The following is a 23,825-nucleotide window of genomic DNA, read 5'->3' as shown; positions in this document are numbered from 1 at the left end:
AGAAATCCAAACGTATAACCATTTGGCCTTTACCTGGCTGGACCTGCCTTTGACTTTCTGTCAGGTAGAAGTTGTGGAAAAGTGAGATGGGGATGATGGAGAAGGTAAGAAAGGGGCGGTTGGTAGTGGTGGCGGTGTGTGTATTTAGTGGTAGATAATTGGAGCAATAAAAAAGGAAGGTAAATAATGCTGGAAATTTTGAACTAGTTGATTTATCACTGGGTTATCAGTGATTCTTCTGAGTGTAGATAATAATCACCTTTGAAGTATCTACTTCCTTTTGCACTGATTCTCAAATCGATGTATTGGAGTATAGGATAGACCAAGTAGAAGGCATGATATTCATATTACAAAATTGTGCACACTGGTTTCTACAACAAACTCATATGGTATACTCCCACCAGAAGCCAGCTCTGTGTGTGGGATCAGACATATGGAAGAAGGATTATCAGTATATGATATACTGGCATTCTATCTTGGCATTAGTCCCGGGTAAACCAACACTTGCATTTCATCTAAAAACCTTTTGTCCCTATAATTTTTGGTAAATTCACCTGAAAAATATTTTTATAATCATATTTTTTGGTTGAAAAAGTCTTTTATTAATCAGTTTGCATTATTACCAGTTAATGACAGACTCTGCGAGCACCCAAGAAGCCAAACATTCACAGAATTCCTAAAAATGTTCCCAAATTCTTTGTTTACTCAATTTAGCCAGCTGTTGGTACCAAATATATTATTAAAATAAATGTAGTAAATAAAAACAAAACAAAAAAACTAAAAAATATATGGGTAAGCAGAAATGTAAGTGGCACAAAATCTGAAAATTTTAAGAACATTTTTACTATAGTACTGAAGCGATATCACTTAGTCTCAGTTCCCAGGTGGGTGCTCTGTGACCATGGTCAAGAACCCAGGGATGTGGGCTTCAGATGTGTGGTTTGGCTCTGCCCTGGCTTTACTGCAAAATCATGTCACTAGCTACAGATGGAATTATTTAATTGTGGGTCTTAATAACACAGATGAAATGGAGTTTGGGCAACTAATTATGCAGTTAATTTTAAAGCTCTAGACCGCTAATTTAGACTCTAAGAAGGGTAGATTCAGACTAAAATTATCCAGTTTGACTTCGCAGCCTGATCACGCTGATCACCATGAACTTCCCACCCACCCTGTGTGTGTGTGTGTGTGTGTGTGTGTGTGTGTGTGTGTGATATAGACCTAGTTAGTAGTGTAGAAAATAAAACCATAGCAACAAGGACATAAGAATTATTCTTTTTATAAGGAAAGCATGACATGCGGGTTATTTATTCTAATAATCCTAACCCCAGTTAAAAAAAATATTAAATTCTTTCCTGTATTTAAAAACTAATGAAGAAATAGCTACTGGCTAAAATATATATGATGGTTTCAGTGTCTTTTCTTTTTAGTGTCTCTGATTTAAAAGTGGTATAACTAATCCATAAACGTTTATTAAGAGGTATCTTTCTAAATCTAGGTTAAAAAAGAATGAAGTACTTCAAGCGCCATCCTAAGGACATCACTCCTTATTTCCTAATTGAAGTTTGCTCTAACATTTTCAAATCATAATTTGTATTCCTGTCTTTATAACCCGATCATTTCTGCCATAAAACAAAACACAAAAGGTATTATTCATAAAGATGATTTGGATACATTACAGGAAGTAATTTGAGTATACTTTTTAGTTTATATTTTAGTTTCCATTCAGTTTAGTGATCTTATTTCCCATAAAGTTGCAAACACCCCTAGTTGTTATTCCTGGCTCCATTTTTCTCCCCATGGCTTTGCTCAACAATCTCTATTTTTGCCTTCCTGGTTGAAGACAATAGTCTTTCTGCTAACCTTATATTAGTTCACAATTAGTATAAGGAGAGGTAAGCCTAAAATAGCTGACTGAAGGCCCCATCGCTAAGTGCTACCCAAGTCAGTGCTAATGAGCCCCTAAATGTCTGGAACAATGTCTGTCTCTCCAATGCCAGGTAAACAAAACCTTCAAATTAACAGGTAAGCAAGCAAGCAGGATCATCCAGGTCAGCTACCAACACAAAACAGAAGGCAGAATGACAACCCCAAGTTCAGTGCAAGGCTACATCTCACTCAGCACCTGAACTGTGAAGGTGACTCCACAAAGACAATAAGTACACCTCAGATACGGAAGAGGAGGCCAAGTAAGGGATTTTTCTTTACTTTGCCTCACTCTTATATTTAAGATAAAAAATATGATGGCTTTTGGTGTCTTTTTCTTTTTAGCATCTCTGATTTAAAAATGGCATAACTAATCCACAAATGTTTATTAAGATTTATCTTTCCAAAACCCAATAATAAGTGATGAGTGGAGTTTACAGAGCTAGCCAGCCCTCATAATAAGAGTAATTTTTAGTTTCATTTAGTAATTGAACACATAGTTTAAAATAGTAAGTCAACATTTATTGAGCTAATATTTAAACCAAATTCTGTATGAAATTAATGAACCTCTTCAAAGGTGTGTTTGCTTTACTGTTTATTTTAAAATTAGTGAGGAAATGATGGCTTTTTCCTATAGGATCAAAATGAAATTTATATAGGATGAATTTCTCTCTCTTTAGACCAATGCCATGACAAGCAAAGTTAATTTTTAAAAATAAAGAATATATGAATGTGACAGTAGTTTCTCACTGAGTAACTGCATTAAGATTCCTAAGCCCTAAAACCCAGAATACTGATTTAATTCAGTTATGGGGTTGGAGTTCAGTTATTTGGAACTACAACCACATTGATCCATATGGCATAAATGCAACTCATACTTCTTACGTATATAAAGGTTTTCTCCCTTCCTTTCTCCCTATTCTTTCAAAGGCCAATTGCCAAGTCCTAAACACTAGAACTACAAACAGAAATGAGATATGGTTTCTGTCCCTAAGAAGCATATGTCAAGTGGGGGAAAAAGACAGGTAAACCAGAACTTAAAACACAGTGTTGTAAGTGCTGCCCGAATAAATGACACAGAGTTCTGGGGAGCTCATAGCAAGATATCTCTATAAGATTGCGGGGCTATGGAAACTTGTCAGAGGAGATGATGCTTAGATTAAGTCTCAAAGTTAAATGAATTTAGCCAGTCAGAGAACCGGCATTGAAGAAACTATTACTATTAACTGAGATAGAAAGCATTTGGATAATAACTTACCTTTCACCATAAGTGACACTGAGCTCATCCAGAACCCCATTGAGTTTAACCTGAAGTTCTTTTAGAATAGTACTAGCTTCAGGATCTAGCTGCAGAGAGACCATAAACAGTATTATTTTGGAGTACTGAGAAAACACGCCTTTCTCTTGCATGCATTTTGCTTATTATAAGGTAATGTTAAAAAATAAAACCCATGTATACTTTTTTATTTCCTTTCCTTTTTTTATCTTTGAAATCAAATGCAAAATTTAGGAAATTCTAGATAAACCAGAAAAGTTTTTATATATGAGAAAATTGATTGAAATGCATAGCATGCATACAAATAAGAGCTAGATAGCGAAGCCTTTGTTAATTACAGCGATGGGATGCAAGGCATAACAACATAACAACATAACAACATGGAAACTTCATAACTTAGAAAAACTAACAATATGTTAGTCAAATCTATGTGTTGCTTTATAATATAATTTCTTCTTTAATATCTCTGTAAATAAGCCCATTAAAATAAAAAAGATAAAAAATTAATTTTTGAGTATTGCATTGTATCTTAATTGAAGGTGTTTTCATGTTTTCCCAAGTACAGAAATAAATGGAATAGGATAAACAGTGTCCAAGCGTGCCCATGTGTCTCTGGAAGTGATAGGCCTGACTTTGCTTCCCGGATGTCGAGTTGCAACTCAGAGTTCAAGATGCAAACTTTCACATTTTACTTATTTAACATTTCTCTTTAAATGTTCAAGTATCTGTAGTTTGCCACTAAGCTACTGAGGATATTTGGGGGCAAAAGAACAAAATAAATCAAGATTACTTTCTTTATGCTTGTTCTTACAGTGCAAACTTTAAAAGACAATTTTTTATCTGATTTCATTCCTGAAAAGTGTTCATCAATATTACAGGATAAGTTATACTATAAACACAAACACATCAATCCATTAACTTGGCAGAGTATTTTTGTAATTAAAGATCAACACAAAATTGACAATTTAGAAAAATCTACCATTTGTTAATTATGTTTCTGTGAATGAGTTGTCAAAATAGAATGACATACTAGATGTATTGTACTAAGCTCACAGAAATTAATATGATGGAAATCTAGAATATCCTCTGAAATTTAAGCCAATCTTCCTTTGAGCCTTTAGAAATTATTTCCTACTACTGGTACCTTGCACAAGCTAGTACTGAAAAAAAAGAGACTGGGCTAAAGACAACTCTTGTAAGTAGAACCAATTAAAGGAGGACTTAATATAAGCAATGGAACGTAAGAAGGACACCAAATACATATAGGACCCAATAGCATTTTAAATCCCTGGGAATCAGCCCAAGACCAAAAAGCAGTACACATGGATCCTGTAATCCTCCAGGAGCATTTTCTATTATTAAGAAACTGCTAGGGAGAAGTATTATTTATATGCCTCAGCTGCCGGGTAGCTTTAAGTTGTATTGATGTGACTGAAAACATTGGAATACAAATTTAAAAACTGCATTTGGCCTCTGATACTTTATTGGTTATATCAAACCAATCTTTTATGTCAGTTTTGACTCAAAGCCAGGTGATTTCAGGATTGGTTAGTTTCTACCCCTCTATCAGAGCCATTATGATTTTTCTGGACTCTACATCTTTTTTCTGTCTTCATCATCAGATAGTCTCACAGCTCTCCCCTAAAGACACACAGGTCACCATATAGACTTCTCTAGGAGGTGAAAAATTAGAATGTCCTTGAGTCTCCTACTTTCTGAGAGTTCCATTCAGCTACAACAAGTAGCAAGGCAGTGATTTAGAAAGATGATTATATAATACCTATTTAAAGACATCAAACATATATATTTAAGCACTATTAGCCTAATAAACCATAACTCCCAACCTTTAACCAAGAAAACATATGTGGATTGTCTGCCCCAATCATAGGTAACAATGCAAACTGAATGATTTTTTAATATTTTATTGATATTGTCTTAAGACCAATTTTAACTTGATTTCACTTGGATAAAAGTATTGGGAGCATAGGGAATGAAAGAGAAACCCTCCCATATAGTTCTCTTCAGCCTCCCTCCACCTTGGCAAAACGTATAGGGTGGTAGGTGGAGCTTCTCATTCACACATCTGCCACCACCAAGTAATGGCTCTCACAGTAGAGTTCTCTTCAGGAAATGGGGTTGTTTATTTAAAATCTTTATTTTGTTTTTATAATAGTTTGATACACACATTGAGGTAGTTTGTTCTTCTGTTAAGATGATGACCTTAAACCCATACGAAAATGATTAGATATGTCAATTGGATAAAATTATGTTATTTTCCCACAAATTGTTTTAGTCCATCTTAGGTACTTTGTGAATGAAGATTTCTTATCGAATAATTGGATGTTACTTGAAATTCTGAAACTGTCAAACTATAGCAATTTAAATATTGGTTGACAGTTTTCAGTTCCTGACAGACGCATGAGTTTCTAATTAGATGCAGACAGAATGCTTACAACCAGATCAAAAGAAAAAAAAAATTTAGTTTCAGTTAAGTATTTGATATTTATCTGATCCAAATCATATCATTAAAGCATTAAAATAGGAATAATAATTTTGAGGCCAATATTCAAATTGCAGATTTTTGCAATAATAATGGGCATAAATCTCATACTTATCTAATTATAAAAGCATTTCTTTAGGCAGGAATTTTACCAGTTGTTGAGTTTTTCTGCATTTCTTTATATGACAATTGAGGAAGTTTTTCTTACTCCTACAAACTCCATAAAGTTTGTAAAAAGTAATAATTTGGGCTTTGAGAGTTTATTGCCTAAATTACCAAAAGCATTATTACAAACCATTGGCTACTTTGAAAAGGTAAAGAGCTACCTAATTTTTTTCCACAAAGATTTAAATCTTAGCTTAGTTCTATAATTCACATGATATCAAACATCAGAATTAACTTGCACCTCTTTTTTGTTGCATTATTGAGTTATTAAAAGCCAAAATCAAAGACAAGAAAAAATCTGACCTTTCAAAAGTCTCATTAATAAATGTATTCTAATTTAGAAACTGAAATGGCATGTGTATATAAACAAGTTAGTTGGTTGACCAAAAAAAAGAAAAAAAGAAAAAAAGAAAAAAGAAATGGCTCCATGTAAAGAGGAATATACTCAATGAAAATTTGAGAATACTGAATCAAATTCTGAATTTATAGTAAAGCTTTCAAAACAGATTTTATCCACACTCTGAAAGGTTTGTGAATTCCAAAATCTAGGCTACTAAAGTATGGCTCTAATGATCAGAATAAATCTTAGTCATACATAGGTATTATCTGAATTTTTATACCATTGAGATATATTACCCCATGGAGCTGGTGTAATGTAAATGACCTGTCTGGAAGAGATAGCTAGTAGGCAAGGTATCTTTTAAGTTTTTTCCTTAGAGCTCACTTCTACTTTTTCTTTAAAAGGCAATTCACTTATTACCTCCTTGTACAAGGCTTCTTCCAAATATTGCTTGTCCCAGGCAGTAAGGACTTTCAGCTTCTGCACTAACTATACTTTTTACTATTATTGTCTACACAACATTCACTTCCAGTTGTTCTCTTATAAATCTATATCTTCCATGGTAGAACTTCCATGGTAGCTTTCTATTCAAGCATCTTGTTCAGTGCCCTGCATGCCTAGGCATTTACCAAATATTGAGGAAAGTGGTAAGGACAGAAAGAATCAGGAACGGATTTCCTCAAAGAAAATCCTGATATCCAGAATGCTCTTTCTCCTTGGAATGACACTTTATTTGCATTGACTATTAATACTTTTGCATTTGATATTTTTCATTCCTTAGAAACATATATTCTGGAGTTACCAACTTAATCCTGATTTCAAATATCCGTCTCATTGCCAGACCATGTCAAACTACATCCTAATATTTGGTTGCAAAAATGTGGTCACCATACCCAGAAAGCTTCTTTGTTTTCAGCACAAAGTCCTCTAAGGGACCTAAAAGGAGCACATGTTATTTTAGCCTCTATAACAGCAATTGTTAAACCAATCATCAAGGTCTTGCTAGAGATACACTAGTAGCTTGGAAAGTGGCATTTAAACTCTTTGATCACACAAACCCTTGAAAAAATAAAGACTTTGCATGAAAGAAGTTAAGGATCTTTAGCGTGAGTTTTATTCCCTTTCCACAGAGTTCATTACTTTCTCACTTCCTTTCTCTTTTCCACAAGTTCCTCGGCTGCCTCTCCTCACGTACAAATTATCAGAGTTCCATTATTTGTTCATCTAAAGTGCAGATGAAGAAGGATGTTCGCTTCTTGACCCTCATCTCCTCAGGGTCAAAAATTTGATCATTAGTCTGGTAAGTGGCACATCTTTCTCAAGATTTTTGCAGAAAATCCTTTAATAAATGCTAACTGCACCACTATGAGAGAGCAAGCCTCATTGCCAAGAAAAAATGTTGTTCAACTTGAGCTCTTTGTTCCTTCTTTGGGATTTTGTTTCAGCAAATATCCCTATCTTTCATCCCTCCATCATTATTTTTATTATCACATTCTATAAATGTGCTCAAATAACATTTATGTTAAACAAAAAATAGAACAAGTGATAAAATAAAAACCCCAACTTATTTGGAATTACTTTCTCATTGACATCTAGCTATTATCTTTTCTACTCTTCAAATTACACAAAACATAAGTGTAAAACTTATTGCTTTACATCCTTATCTCTTAAATATTCAGTAGGTCTCTGTAGTGTGGCTTCTGTTCTAGACACTCCACTGAAATGTTATAGGTTAGCAATGAACTCCTAATTAATAAATGCAGTGACTTCGTTTATCTTACTCAGCCTGCATTCATACTACTGTTTATTCCTCAAACTCTTTATTTTCTTGCTTCTCTAGAGACTATCTTCTAGCATTTCTGTTTTTCTGCCCATAATTTGTCTCTTTTCTTGACTCTTCTTCCTCTGTTTATCCTTAAATATTGATGTCCTTCAATTTTGCCTTCCCAGTCCTTTTCTTTTCACTCTATATCCTTTTCTTGAGCAATCACACTTACCTACGTGGTATCAACTACCACCTCTATGCTAACAACCCCCAAATCTCTCATCTACAACTTTGAAAGAATGTCTGAGTATCAGGTTTGTATTCCCACATGTCTACTGCCTTTTCTACTTTGATGACCTCAACACATCAAAGAGTGAACTTATTACCTTCCCATCCTTATCTTATTTCTCTAGTTGTCCCTGATTTGATTGCTAGCATACAACTGTTTAAGACAGGATTGTGAAAGTCACCTTTGACTCCTCTTGTCTCCTCCTTCCACATTCACTTAGATACCAAGTATGACTGATAGTATCTCTGAAATGTTTTCTCCATCTGTCCTATCCTCTTCATTTTCTGATGTAGAATTTTACTCATCCAGATTGTATTACAATCATCTCCAAGTTGTGCTCCTGTTCCTGTTTTCCTTCTTCTATTGCATTATCCTGTTCCTAGAGTTGTTTTTAAAAAGCCCAAATCTGATCATGGTACCTGCTGACCCCTCTAGTGGCTTTCAAGCATGAAAGTACTTCAAAAAATTTCTTACAATCTCATCTGAGCTCTTGCTATTTCTTTTATTTCAAAAAGATCACTTTTTTCCAAACTTTCTATTTGCGAATTTATTCATCTGAAAATACCCGGCTTAACTTTTTAAAAATATATGTTTGAGAAATCAGGGAAATTTCCCTAGTGAATCCAGCCGGAAGTTACTTTTCTTGAAATGTAAATCACTTTGTAGAACTATGCTTTTCAGCATGGATCATGTGCTACACTGCCAGAAATAAAATACATGGTCTTTTCAATTGTAAACATGCCCCAGTTTTACCAACGCTGTCCTGTTTTTTTCTTTTCTTTTATCCTTTGAGGAGAAACCCTCCCAAGAACATACAAGATCATTTTTAGAGACAGGCTATGACATTTTCCTTATACCACTCAGTTTTGAATGAACTGTTGTAGTAGAGTATCAGTTCTATGAATTCATGCTTCTAACTTCTTGGTATCAGAATGTTGAAGAACACTAGTAGCTATTTCTCATCCTGATTAAAGATAGTATGCAGTAAATCCACCTGTCATTGTGTCAACCAAATGCCTTTGAGATATGTTAAGTTAGGTGCTTCAGCTTAGACAACTGAAGGAAAAAAATTGCCTTATCTTTTATAATGTATTCAATGTAGTTTCAAGTTAGTGAATATATGAAAAATTATTAATTTTTCTATTTTGTGAAACTTTAAAAATATTTTAACTTCAAGCCTCATGTGAGTGACATGAACTTCTTTTCTCATAGACATTTTTTTTCCTTCTCAACTATGATACATACACTATCCTTCTACTTGATGGGTTGCTAAAAAGGTTATTCTCTTTATAACCACAGGATTTTAGAACTAAAAGGGACTTCAGAAATCACAGTTCAAATTCCTTTCTCACTGGTAGGGGAAAATAAGGCCTAGATAATGTGTCATGCCACCTGACATGTTTTGGGGCCATATGAGGATTGAAAGGCAGCACTATAAAAAGCTACATTAAGAAATTTTCTTCCAAAAATAGTTGTTAAAAACAAACACGATTAATAACTTGACTGGAAAGGAAGTTTGGGCTTATTAGCATCAGTTATTGGCTAACTGAAATTTGACAGAGTGGGGATAAGCCAGGAGTAGAAGAAATGAGACAAAGAATATATGTTCCACTCTGCCAAGTAGAGGAAGAGGAAGGACTGGCTGGGTTAAAGGAGTAAGTTTTACCAGTTTCTGCACTGACTTATAGTTTGTTAAAAAGCGGGCACAATCAATCAAAGGGGGGATCGCAACACCACCAAATAAGTCTAGTATAGAAAATGGCAGTTAAAGCAAAACTCTATTTCTCTCCCTTCTGGCTGTGGCTTGTATTCTCTCAAGTTTTCTTAAGATTCAGAGAGAGGTCAGGTTAAAAAGAGACTTGGCAGAACAAGAGTGACCTTGATCTTTCTGGAATACTCTAGAGATTGAGGTTAATAAGCGGCACCTGTCTGGGTCTGTATTTCATTTTGACGTGGATCACCCACCCAGAAACCTCTCAGCCTCCTACATAGCACCTTTTCTTAATTTCACAAGTTTAGCAGTTAGCTGAACTTTATGTGGTAGTAGTGCTAGAGTCTTAATCATATTTATTAAACCATGTCAATGCAATTAGCCCTCTGGACCTCATTATTCTCTTAATTTTCTATTAGGTCCAATTTGTTAACTCTAATTGCAGCGATGGTTAGGAGGAGAAAGAAAACAGGCAATATCTGCATGCTGCTGCAATAAAAGCTCAGCACTTCAAATATTCAGTCCTCCTTGTTGTCTGCTGCCATGAAACTAAAAACAACTGTCATTCAGCCAAATGATATCTCACCTTTGAGCTTTACTTACACAATAAGAGGCTAAGGGTTTGAGTTTATTCTTTGAATTGTTGTGAGATAAGATAGAATGACTGCAACTTTCATTTGAAGTATATTTTCAAGTTTAGAAAGTTTTAGGGGGCTTCCCTCCCACAAACCTTACCTTTTTAACTGATCTGACTTCCCTAATGAACTTAGAATTCTTTAAAGGTAGGGTTTTCATGTAGTAATTATTATACTTCTGGTGCCTAGTAAAATTTGCAGCTCATAATAGATGCTCATCAAATAAATGTGTTGTATGACCTAATGAAGAAGTAAATTCATTCTTTATGTTCAGTGTGCTCTAACTTCTGTTTTTCATGAGCCAGTCAACCTTGGGGCAAAAGATCCTTAAAGCAGTCCAGGCAGGAAAGGGAGCATTTGGCTTCTAAATATCTCAGTCAATGGGTGCTAAATGAGATCTCTGCTCTAATTGTTGTTTTACAAGGTCTGACTCCTTGTAAGCTCCTTGAGGACTAAGGCATTTGTTTTTAAATCTTTTTTATTTCTTAACTCCTGTCCCCTACAGGTACAGTAAATATAAGCAGATAACGACAGACAATTCAATTAAAAAGAAAGAGCTTTGCAAATTGCTTTAGGAAACATTTTAGGATTAAAGGGAGGACATAATATAACTAGTTAAAATTGTCTATTTTATTATCTAGTAACATCTAAGACATACTTTACTAATTTTATTTTGTAATTGCTGGAAAAAGAAAAACAGCAGATTCCCATTAATGTACTAACTGCTAAAATATATTTCTATTTATCATGAAGATAAAAGGTGAGCAGATCAGAAACTTGCACGTAAAGCTTAGCCTCTTTACAACTATACCATCTTTGAAAATAAGATTATATATAAAATGTAAGCGTAAGTCCAGATGTTAAAAAAAAATTTAGGGTATTTATATGTGACTGCAAATTGCCCACCTATATTTTGAGGTTATATTCTTTAATACAAATATTTGCATGTGCTATTGTATGTTTTCTCAAGGTCCATTTAAATACACTTAATCCCACATGTTCTCAAGATTCAAAACACATTAAGATCAGCTAGGAGTGGTGCATGGATCAGACAAAGGAGTGTTCTAGGCCATTTCCTAATTACCTGGTTGCTGTTCTAAAAGCAAAGAGGAGTAATTCTCAAAATGTGGTCCCCTCACCAGTAGCATCAGCATCACTGGAAATTTGTTATAAATGCAAATCAGGCCCCACCCTAGACCTACTGTATCAAATACTCTGGGGATGGAATTATGCACTGTGTGTTTTAATAAGCTCTCCAGGTAGTCCTGATGTATGCTAAAGTTCAAGAACTACTGGCATGGAGTATTATTTCTTTTAAAGCAGTGATCTTCAATACCCTGTTACCCAGCAAATATAAAGTTGAGAAGATAGTGCTAAGTAAAATATGACAGAAGTTAACTTCTGTCCTCTCTAGGCAAGGGTTGCTTAGCCAAAGACTGAGTCCATATGACTAAAAGAGTTTACAATAAATTTTACCCAGCTACATGCATATGCTTTTAGATAGTCTGATGAAATTTCTAACTGACACATCAAATTCATCATTAAAAAATAAAAAGCGATATTGATATACATCTCTGAAACCAAAAAATATGTAAATTACTCATTAAATTACACATATTTTTACGGTTAGTGGGTTATATTCTAGATTACTTGGCCCTGTTCAGGAAAGGCTACCACAATGAGATAAATCGCAAGGAGATTCAACTCTTTTTGAGACATATCAATAAAAATAACATTATTGTTATCCCTAATTGGTCTGCTTTGTGGTCAGTAGAAAGAGAGAATCTAGTGCAGCAAACAAAACTCCCTATTTCCCTTCAATGTCTCAATAATGGCTAACTTCTAGAATTTGAAGTGCTGTCAACAGGTGAGTAGGCCTAAGGATAATTATGGATCCTACTGTTCAAGACCATTATATCGGCATAATATTTTGAAAGAGTAAGGGATCTTCTGCTTACACAGCACAGTTATAATACTTGTTAAGTCAATTACTACATCACAAGTTCTGTAGTTTCGTAACAAATTATGGCTTCCTAAAAAGAAATTAAATTTTGGATTATATGATTTTCTTTTTCATGTACTTGTACAAATTATATTGCAGATGGAGAAAATGCAGCCAAGTCCTTCCCATAGGCTATAGCAATATGTGTTTATGACAAAGTGAATACAGACTAGGTATTTATTTGCAATTGATATGTACTGAAGTTATATTCATGAAATAATTAAGCTATTAAAATAATATAAACCAAAATATATGTTTTACTTGTGAGCTATTTGAGTTTTTATAGGATGATAACAATCATTCGCCAATGAATGAAAATTATTACCTGGCATGCTGATAATTCTTTTGTTGTTAATGTATTATAAAGGCACAGGTAATAGAGTATGGTCACTGTAGTATAAATAATGTAACATTTACCTCAAGTCAGTCTATACTATAGGTTAGCTATTTTCTCTGTTTTAGTATAGCGATTCCCAAAACTACATGCACATAAAAAAATCACTTGAAATGCTTTTTAAAAAATACACTCTGGGCCTCATTCCTAAAGGTTACTTTTGCTTCAAGGTTTGTGTGACTTTTTCTTCTTCTTTTTTTTTTTTTTTAAAAAAATTCTCTAGAGTAATCAGAGGGTTGTTACACCAAAATGTGCTATTAATTCATACGTAGGGAAGCATGTTGGAAAATCACTTTATAGGGGAAGAACTTCCCTATAGGGTTTTTTCTTTCTTTCTTTCTTTTTTAAATCTAAGTTCAACACTGGAAAAGAATGTGCCTATACAGCTCACAGGGTACTACGCATGCAGTTATTCACGTGACTACTTTGGGAGCCATTTTCAACACCACCACTACAAGGTTTCCATCTTGGACTCCACACAGAGAGTGAGTTTTTCCACCAAAAAAAAAAAAAAAAGGTGTTAAACACGTTTTCTGTTTCCAGAGGGAAAAGAGACCGGTCCTGTAAAGAAAAAGCTGCTGTCCCAACCACGGCTGCGTTACAGCGGCTGAGAGCTGTGGCGTCATGCAACGAGGCCTACAGGCGGCCAGCAGTTTGCAGATAGTATTAGAAGCAAGCGGCGCTGTTAGAAGCCAGCTCATGAACACACGGCATTAAAAACTCTTTTGAGCAAGTGTGCGAGCACGCATTTGCTAATTAGATTTCTGTAGCAAGGAGTGCACATCCTAACAGATAGTGGGGGACAAAATAAGACGTTAACTTCAAAAGGAAGGATAAGATCTAGGTTGGAAAGTTTCCCTTAGTGATACCACCCAAGGTTTTACCACCAGTTCTGCTGCTAGGAAAAAACTGGGGACTGGTACTAGTACACATTGTATTACCTTTAAAGACCACTGAATAAATCCGTATAAATGTCATATTTACTTTTCAGATCAAAGGGTGAATTCTGTCATTCTTAATAAAATCCTTTTCATCTTTATAAAAGCCCTGAGTTAAGAAACCTATCAAGAAATTGCCATTTATAGATAACTGAATTAGAAGGGCTCTGCCTATTATTTTGAGATTCCGATGCCTAAAGGAGGCTAACTACATGTAGCAGCCAGCAACTCTGATACAATTCCGTATTAATAATGAAGCTATTTCTGTCCAGGAGGCTGCATATTATGCTATAGTCAGACCTAGGTTCCGGTCTTGCTTCCTCCTGCCATTTCATCAACCCTGTACAATGCCAACTGGGCCTGCCTAAAGCTCTTTCTAAGCAGCAGATGAAAAGATGGAAATGGAGAAGAATGAGAGAAAAGAAACTGCACAGAAGGGGAGACAGGAGAACATAGAAGAAGGTAAAGAGAGGGAAGAAGGGATGGAAAATACTTAAATTTAGAAAAGAAAGGATCTAGAGTCCATGCTGTCCCTCTAATGAGTTACACTGTTCGAAGCTAGACATTCATTTAGCTTCCCTTTTAAATTATGTGTGAGAAGTTTAGCAATTGACACTGCAAGAGTTTTAAAGGGAGAAGGTACCAAAGCCCAGTATTTCTATGTTCATTTTCTCCTCCAGCAAGATGAGCTCTGAGATGTAGCCATCGATTTGCAACTAAATTTATAATGTGAAACCTGCACAGGTCAAGCTGGAGATTTTACCTGAAATAAGGAAACCATTTCTGATTGGTGAACAAGCCACCCCACAACTTTGGTTAGGGGGTAGTTTGGCCCATGCAGTTTAAGTACAAGTATGATTTGTCTAGTTAATACATAGGTTAGCAACATATCACCTACATTAGAGTTCAACCACGAAGACCAATAAAAGAGTAGTAGCAGTAGGGGAGATTTCTGGAAATATGGCATTTTAAATATAACTTCACCCATAAGTGATTTGTGATCTTTAAAATTCAAAAAAGAGAGACAGAATTTCTCACAAGAAATCAGTAATTTCTTCACTACTTTTCAAAACAGTAAGTGGACTTAAAGTCCAAATATAAAACATCAAAAAGTATCTCCAATTATGATCTCCAATTGCTTGTGCTCACCTAGTTGAGCAAAAACATTATAAAACTAAGATTGATGCTCTTGAACTATGCGAAATCAATAACACACTTTGGGGAATGGTGCTTTATTTTGTTCAAATGAAAATGAGACTGCAGTGGCAGCGCAGTTCATAAAAGTTTGTTTTCGAAGTGTCACATTTTCACACATATATCCTAGTCCTTCTCATTTGTAGGATGCTAAAGAGCAAGTTCATGTTTTAATTTTAAATAAATAAATAAATAAATAAATAGCAGTTTATTTTTTAAAAGACTAAGAAGACGTTGGAGGAAAAATATATAAATGTCTTCTTGAGGTCTACCTCATATGTAAAGAGGCCCAATCTTAAAAGAAGCATTTCTGGCCTTGTACATTTTGAAACAAAAAGGATTTTTGCTTTGAAATCCAAGCTGGTTTTACATATATCTCACACACCTACCACAATAAGGAACAACATAAATAAAATCTTAAACAGAAATATCCCTTGGGACTGCTTTATGGAGGGGGTGGGGTGGGAGAATGCCATCTACATGCGTTCCCTCTGGGCACCATCTCCAGCCCTCAGTTCCCCAGATGCTCATGTCTGTGACAGGAGGAGGAGGAGGCAGGTGCACGACTAGTATCTCACTGCCTGCCTGATCTAAATAAGCAAATGAGAGTAAGTAGGAAGTGCAATGGTCTTTAGGATTAGGGTGGGAAATCAGCCAGGTAAAAGGTAAGATGCTTACTATCACAAACCTCATAAAAGAATCTTTCTCCTTCCTTCTTCTGCTCGTGGAATCGCAAGTTAAGATGTTAGATAAAGACAGGACACATTACAGACACAGCACATGACACGTTTTTGACACAGATTTTTTGATGTGAAAAATAAACCACATGTACAAAAACCACCAGTGTCACAAAATACATTTCAGAGCAAACACTGATATCAAGTTGACATTGCACAATACAGTTAAAAATCTGCAATCTACAGATCATTAGCATATATATATTTAATTCTGTATATATATTATTATATATACACCACGAAAGACTCTTGATAATCTTCCTCCTCCCATTCACATTGCTAATATATTTACTGAAGTATTCTGTTGTGGACATAATAATTAACTTTGGTTGTTAATGGGGTTTTAAATAATTGTCATTTCCTCTCCTTAACTAAACCATGTAAACCTTGATTATGAAACTTTCTATAGTAAAGAGATATGCTGCTAATGATCTCTAAGTAGGTATTTGGCAAATGCAGGCATAAAAACATACTCACCTCTTTCCCTCCCATGGATTCAAACATTTTTTCCAACTGGACCCTCAATTGTTGAATATTGTTCATCAATATACAGGGCTTTAAATAGAGGAAACAAGAAAAAGAAGTGTGAGAATCCTTTATACACTCAATTATTGAATGAGTTTACCTTATTATCACCAACGTCCTATTATATTTGGCAAATAAATTCTGCTACTTTAATATGCTTTTAAAAGTTAAGAATGAAGAGTGGAAAATTTAATGACCACTTTGAAGAATTACATTTAGTAACATACTCAGACAATAACCCATTGAAGACTTACTACTAAAGTTTCTTTTATCCTTAACATGACATTTTACACTTAGAAATTAACCAAATTCTCTTTATAAAGATTTATTATAAGAAAAGCAGATTAAAATTTTTTGTTATTTCACTTCTTTAAAAACCAAAACATCATTAAATTTTTAAAATCCAAGAAAAAATTTAAAAACACGTTAAATGCATTCTCTTTGACTACAGATAAAGTCCACATGTTGAAGGCCCTTTGTTATTTGGCTCCAAAGCATGTTTCCTTATCATCTCCATCTGCATTATGATTAACTCTCAACTCTCAGCAGTTCATTTGCTCCAAAACATCTGCACTTTCCAGATGCTGTGACTTAGTTTAGCAGGTGGTTTATTCACGTAGTCTTTGCCTATTTGAATCATATCCATCTTTCAGGTTATAGCCTTCTCACTCCTAGATTGTATCCTTTGCCACTCGACATTTTATTTTACTTTACATTTCAATTGCTTTTCACTGTCTCAGTAGCTGACCATAAATGCACTGTATCTGCTGCTGTGTTTTTTTCTGCTTCTTTTTTTCACAGAGTACTACACAGTCTTATACTTGCTTACAAAATGCTTCTTGACTTATTGTTTCTAAAGAGGCGGAAATATAACGATAGCATAAAGATGTAAAGCTTTGTGATAAGGCTAGATGTGAACTTAGAAGAGTAGAAATTAATTTATAATTGGAAAAAAATTCAGACTAGTTTTAGAATAATTTAATATTTGAGGCATACTGAAAATCAAATTCTAAAGAGCAAGTAGATCAGAAAGAAAAATGGAAAGAAAAACAGAAAAGGAAAACTGGTATATCTTGTGAGTTGCTGGGAAATAAGCCAATAACGAATCAGAGAGAGGCATGCAAAGGACTTACAGGACATTAGAGAGGTGTGAGCTCTCATTGGTGGAAAGATTTAATTATTGCTTTAACTGCATTACTGACCTTTGAAAAGTTTCTACTCAAAGTGACCACATCCTAATTTTGATTTGCAGAAACATTTTTAAACTTCTATTGTTTCCTTGATTGCAATCACTTAACTATTTTAGTTTCTAAAGGCATAAATCTATTTGTCTCCCATAGATGCTGTTCAGTAAGCTGAACCACATGTTTCACAAATACCCTGCCATGATTGAGAGACATCTGATCTAGGCTTAGTCCTTTTCCATAACATGCATGGCCAAACTTTCAGGGGATTCAGTATCTTGACCCAATGAACTGAGTATCAGTCAATGAACTGAGGCAAAAGCCTTTTTGCCACTAGGAAATAAATTTTTGTTATTTGTTTTTTGCAGTGGGGGATGATTTGGCTTAGATTCTGGCAATCCCACCTGGGAGGAAACGAAGGTCAAAATAAGACCATGACTCTTGATGAGAAGCAAGATGACTACATGAGTGAAATGTCTTATCTTTTTGCATCTTGTGGGTCTAAGGTAGCTAGGTGGAGTCTTCTATGATTATTGGATATTAACATTCAAGCTGATCTTTTTTGGTACATGTAACAGTACTCTAATACTAGTTTTATAAATAAAAATTCAACCTCCAAGCCTTCTTAATATGATCACTTCTGATGGAAAAGAGCTACTAAGAAACAAAATAAACATAGACCCGTGGGCGCACTTGGCATGGATTGCTACTGATCCCAGGTAGGGCTACACAGAAAAACGAAATACATTTCCCCAGAAGGAGATACAAATCAGACTTTCCTCTTGAGCTAAGCTTTCTCTGACCTTTAAATGTTCAAAATGCAATTTTATTGAATGTGTTTATCAAAACACTGCTGAGAACTGAATTACATAAATCTACCTTAAACCTAATCATGAAATAGCTTTTACTTTAAACAACTCTGTAGTAAATGGGAAAACAAACAAAAACCAGCACTCGCAATAAAGGGAACATTAATCTCACACAGACCATCATTTATTGATGAGTTAAGCTAGATAAAATAACCTATGTCTGAAGCCAAGTTGTGATCTTTTAATTTGTATATTTTGGCTTTTCCCCCAAAAGTATTATAATGCATTTAATTTCATCTAAATCTGGAACAAAGTTGGAAACTTAACATAAAATGACTATGAAAGTTAGTTTTGTTCAGACTATGGCCATTTCCACATGATGAAATTATGTTTCCGAGTTGAGAAAGATTTTTAAAAAGACTCAAAATTAAGTAATTCTGATTTAGATAATGTTGCTTTTCTGTATTCTGGAAAGTGAGGAAACTGGATTAAAAATTTCTGACACATTTCCAATTTAAAATGTCACAGTAGAGAAAAAATTATTCTGCTACAGATACTTTGTATAACTGTTGACTTTAATTCTGACCTGAGAAAACAAATGTTATCTCTTAAAAGATGTTTCTCTTTAAGTGTCTAGCTCTGTTTGCAGATGAAATGGGTATATTGCCATACATATACTGAGAAAAGAAAAAATGTTTCAGTATTCTTAATATTGAAATAAATCTGTAACAATAATTATACATAGACAAAAATGAACAAAAGAATGTCAATTTGTCTCAGCTGAAAGCATAAACTAAACAACTAATTAATTTTCTTTCATGGAAAAGCTAAAATAATACTTGGCATTTAAATGAGACATAAGACTGGTCAGGATGCAGTAATTAGGGAGAAAAATATTGAGGAAAGGAAAAGTTCCTTCCTGTGCTATAATATTTGCAAGGTTGTTTTTTTCTTCTTCATAAAAATTTGATTTTGAAAAGCACAAAATATACAGAAAATACAGTAAATACTGCTTTATAATTTTTTATTTTTTTTGAAAAAAATAAAATATACTCTAGAACATTAATACAAAGTAGAAGTCTGCAGGAGCCTTATAGGAGTAATTTAGTAATTTCCTTTTTGAATGACAAGAATTAGCCTTGGTAATTTATAGTTACCTTTCAAAATCTTCAATTTGGCTATCCTAATAAAATCAGAGTTTTTCTAAAAGTTTTTGGTACTGTTTTGATTTTTAGTATGTTACTTTTCAAATGTTTTATACTTTGATTAGAAATATGTGCTTTCAGTAAATAAGTACTCTTTCTTGCCTAGTAGAGTACTTATGATCAATGGCAATTAGAGATACCTGCTGAGATATCTGCAAGTTTAATAAAATTCCTGGGCAGCGTATTAATTGAAAAGAGAGAAGAATCTTCTGGGACTCTCAAAAACCATTAGGACTGACTTATCTTAATGAGCTGTCAGCAAGAGGTCAATGAGGTTTCAGGGAGCAGACTAGTAGCTTCCTCTAGACTTTTAACTTGTCTGATAGTACTGATTTTTTTTTTTTTTGAGGGGGCGAGGAATAGTTTTGTTTTTTTAAAACAATTGTACTGACTTTTTAAATGCCTCTTCAGTGTGTTTTTTTAAATTCTTATAATTTTATCAGCATATTTCTCTAGTATCACATATAGTGAATAAGAAAGAATTCACCTTTCACCATAAAATAACACATTATATTCCAGATCACTTTAGTTTATCTTGCTTCTCTTTATGTCTTTTATTAAGTTTCAACACTAGTTTGGTTTGTATAAACATTCTCAATTATAAAAAATAAAAAATAAAAATAAAAGCTTGAATAATTCAGAATAGAAGTCAGCATCGTTTCTCACATTAACCATCCTTCTCAATTTATTAGAAAACTAAAAGACTAAATTATACTTAGTTTAGTATTAGTATGAAATTAGTTGGTATAAACATTAAACAACTTTTAAACTCCCTAGGGTTTGGCTCTAATATCTTATATAATGTGGGATTTCAATTATCTATGTCTTATTCCTTATCATCATGGAACACAAGTTGCCTGGCATTGAGATGCTCTAAACCTTCCTCTGAGTTCTGTACTGTAACCAGTTCACGACTACTAGAGAAGTTTTCAAACAACTTCTTGAGATCTCTCTTTCCTATCATCCTGTATGAAAACAGAAAGAAAATTTCTTTTGCTTATTAGTTGAGAGAAGTGGATTTCAACTGAGGAACACTTGAAACTAGAGACATTTTTACTTACCACATTTTCTTTATCACAGTGTGAACTGAAATCACTTGATACAATTGCAGCATACTGAAGCAGTACTTTATTGATAGTCTAGGAAAAAAACAACATTGACAAACGTATTCAGGTAAGTACATAATTTTATATATACACTGTAGAGGTTAATGCTAATCAGGCAAAATTTTCATGTCTTCTTCAACTTTTCATATGCAATAATTAAATCTATACCCTTGCCAAAAGAAGGATCTCAGTTAAACTATCATATTTAGATGACAATTTGTCATATTTCTAAGTATATTTGGAAGATATTCCACATGGATTCATTCTATTTTAATACAATGTTTCATCACAGAATTATTTCTAACTTTACTAAACATTTTGAAGAGATACCAACTATTGAGTCAGCCTCCTCTATGCTTGAATATTTATTACCTAATGACCACTAATGCTCCTTTTTTTCTTCCTGAATAAATGACACTTTATGCTTTGAATCATTTCTGATGGTTTCTAGTTTCTATTGGTTATTTTCTCAGTCTCCTTCAACATTCCTAGATACCTCATTGTAAATGGGGTCAGAGCATTCCTGTACATGTGCTTAGCAATAAATATTTTCAATAATTTTCTGTGATAAGAAACCTTACTGATTAATATCAAAGACCACCTTTTAAAACATAAAACTTCAGCTTTTGCTGTATCATAGTATCTTGATACCTTTACCTTCAATTTACTAAGTTATTTATTGATGCATTATTTGCCAAAAAATACTGCCTAATCTTTTCCCTTTCTGTCCTTTTCATCATAATTCCACATTGTTCTTCTCCATCTAATAACTATTTTTGAAACTTAGGATGCCCTTTACTTTTGTTAATTATACCAAAGGAAACAAACAAAATTTTTACATTTTATTTTAATTACTAAAAATGTATTAATGAGTTTGCATCCTACTGCTTTTACTTACATAGCTTGAATTATTATAAGCCAAATGTAGATATGATTTTCTTAAAGGAGAGAAATCAACAATCACAGGAGATATATGCCATCTTTTTTTCATAGAAAAACAAGGACAAAAATCTTTTCTTTTTTGTTTAATATAGTCACTTGGATTTTCTTTGTGGTTTGAAATTAACTTGGGGAGACACTCTAAGGAGTTAAACTGATGGAGATATTTAATCTACAAACCTGAATTCACCAAATGTGACTATGAACTTGTTTCAAGATTACAATGAAAACCTCAAATTAGGGATAACATGCAGAAAGAAAATCAACACTTATGGAAGTACAAAGTAAAATGATAATGTGGGTCAATTTAAATAGAAAATCAGCCATGGAATATGCAAAATTTTATCAAACATCAGACCAATAAATCTAGGAAAACAGATGGGTGATCAGACTTCAGTATCTTTCAAATGCAGCTGTTCAAATTTTACTTTAGACATAATGCTGAAAATTACTTTGGGACTTACCTAAGGAATCTGAATCCATACAAATGAACACTACTCTCAGTTTACAGATTCTACTGTCAGTATAAGCTGTAGAAATCATTTCACTAAATTGCAAAAACAAAAGCAAATAAACCTGACATTAGGAGCTTTTTACAACTCATACATTATCACTTGTTCAAGATTTGGGCAGAGAACCCAGATGTCCATTTCTGATCATCCTCAAGGTATTCCCCTAGGTTCTAACACTTGACTCTACTTCATAGGAAAACCTTAGTCCTTTGAATTCCTGCTAGGAGACAACTGAGCCTAGGATCTCACACTCACTAGTTTACAAATGCCAGTGGTTAGCAAATCACGATGGGTTGTGGGTAAAGTGCTCAGCCATGTAGAACGTGATTTAAGGCCTTGTGCCCATAAATGTGGGTATGCTGGCTGTAATAATATCTATTTTTTTACTACTATACGAAGTACACCTGAATGTGCGCTCATATACATTATAAGAGAAACTGCAATTTCACTCTAATTTATTCAAGTAACTATCAGACATTAGTTCTTTAATTAATATTAGTAGGTAGTTACTTAAGACATGTCTACCTTAGACATGTCTCTAGTAGCAACATGAGCATCATCCAGCAACTTGTTGGAAATGAAAATTCTCTGATTTTATCCCAGATTATAGAGTCAGCAATTCTATCGTGTGGTCTCAGCAATCTATTTTTTAAAAAGCCTGTAGGAGATATTGATGCAACCTGAAGTTTAAGAACTATTGTCCTAACTAATGCATAACAGAGTAGAGATAACTCTTTAGAGAGAACCTGTTGGTATCTAGGAAGATAGGACATGTGTGTGTGTGAACTTAGATCATGACTTTATCTTTGGGAGAATGTTTGGGTTCAGAAGTGGTGAGAGCATACATAGAAAGAGGCAACGGACAGCCTAGCAAGGGCTGTTTGGCTGTTTGCATTATGTTCTATAATAAAACACAGTTTATATGAAGACAGACTCATGAGGTATAAACAGTTCTTTTATGGATGCAGCAAAGAAAGTGCCAAGAGCTCCAGATTAAATAAGATAAAATTCTAATAGGATTGTGACAATGAATTGAGGGCTTCTGCTGTATTTAAAGGATCAGACAGAATGACTAAAGTATCTTGCAGCCTCAATATGCTCTGATTTGAAGTGCAGCTTCTGGTGCTATCGAGTAGGATGGCCATCAATTACTGAGAGTCATTATGGTTTCTTGGGCTAATACCACGCTAGTAGGAATAGGCTAAATTAGCCTGTCAACACTATCAGTAGGTTGATTACTCTTACAATCGGTAAGATAAAAATCCTGGTCCAGAATGCATCTTTGCAGCATTTTAGGCATGGAGCATTATGGTATCAGAGCAATGCAGAAAGGACAAGAAGACTGTGTAGTATCTGTTAAGTGATTTTAGATATGTCACTTCAGTGTTTTATAACTGCATTTTCACACATCCAACTAAGAGAAATCCCTATAAATGCCTAAGTTTGGTCCAATGGGTAAAAGTAAATGCTGAGATTCTGCTCTCCAACTTGTCAATTGATTTCTGAAACACCAGAACATGAGAGTAGTATAGCTTAGTGGCTAAAAGCATTCCATCCATAATATTTCTAGATGGATTCTTTGTTTTAAACTTCTTGAGTTTGCTTGTCATTTGAAAATTTCTGGAAATAATAGCATCTGTATCGTGGAGGTTGTTGTGCAGAATAAGTCAGAT

At 34.1% G+C, this 23,825-nt stretch overlaps 1 protein-coding gene across 5 annotated transcripts in view; it reads right to left on the bottom strand.

Moving 5' to 3' along the window:
- UNC13C (unc-13 homolog C) overlaps positions 1-23,825 on the bottom strand; it is a 620,140-nt gene that overhangs the window by 80,779 nt on the left and 515,536 nt on the right. For all 5 annotated transcript variants that reach the window (XM_016153676.2, XM_016153674.2, XM_016153678.2 and 2 more), the window contains 3 exons: positions 20,657-20,734; positions 16,350-16,427; positions 3,185-3,273 (listed from right to left, as the gene is read on the bottom strand). In XM_016153676.2, the coding sequence (XP_016009162.2) occupies positions 3,185-3,273; positions 16,350-16,427; positions 20,657-20,734 (245 nt within the window). The remainder of the gene's footprint in view (positions 1-3,184; positions 3,274-16,349; positions 16,428-20,656; positions 20,735-23,825) is intronic.

The sequence above is a fragment of the Rousettus aegyptiacus genome, unplaced genomic scaffold (assembly GCF_014176215.1).
Source record: "Rousettus aegyptiacus isolate mRouAeg1 unplaced genomic scaffold, mRouAeg1.p scaffold_m13_p_3, whole genome shotgun sequence".
NCBI classification, from domain to species: domain Eukaryota; kingdom Metazoa; phylum Chordata; class Mammalia; order Chiroptera; family Pteropodidae; genus Rousettus; species Rousettus aegyptiacus.
The sequence above is the reverse complement of the archived record's forward strand: the minus strand, read 5'-3'. Positions and strand labels throughout refer to the sequence as shown.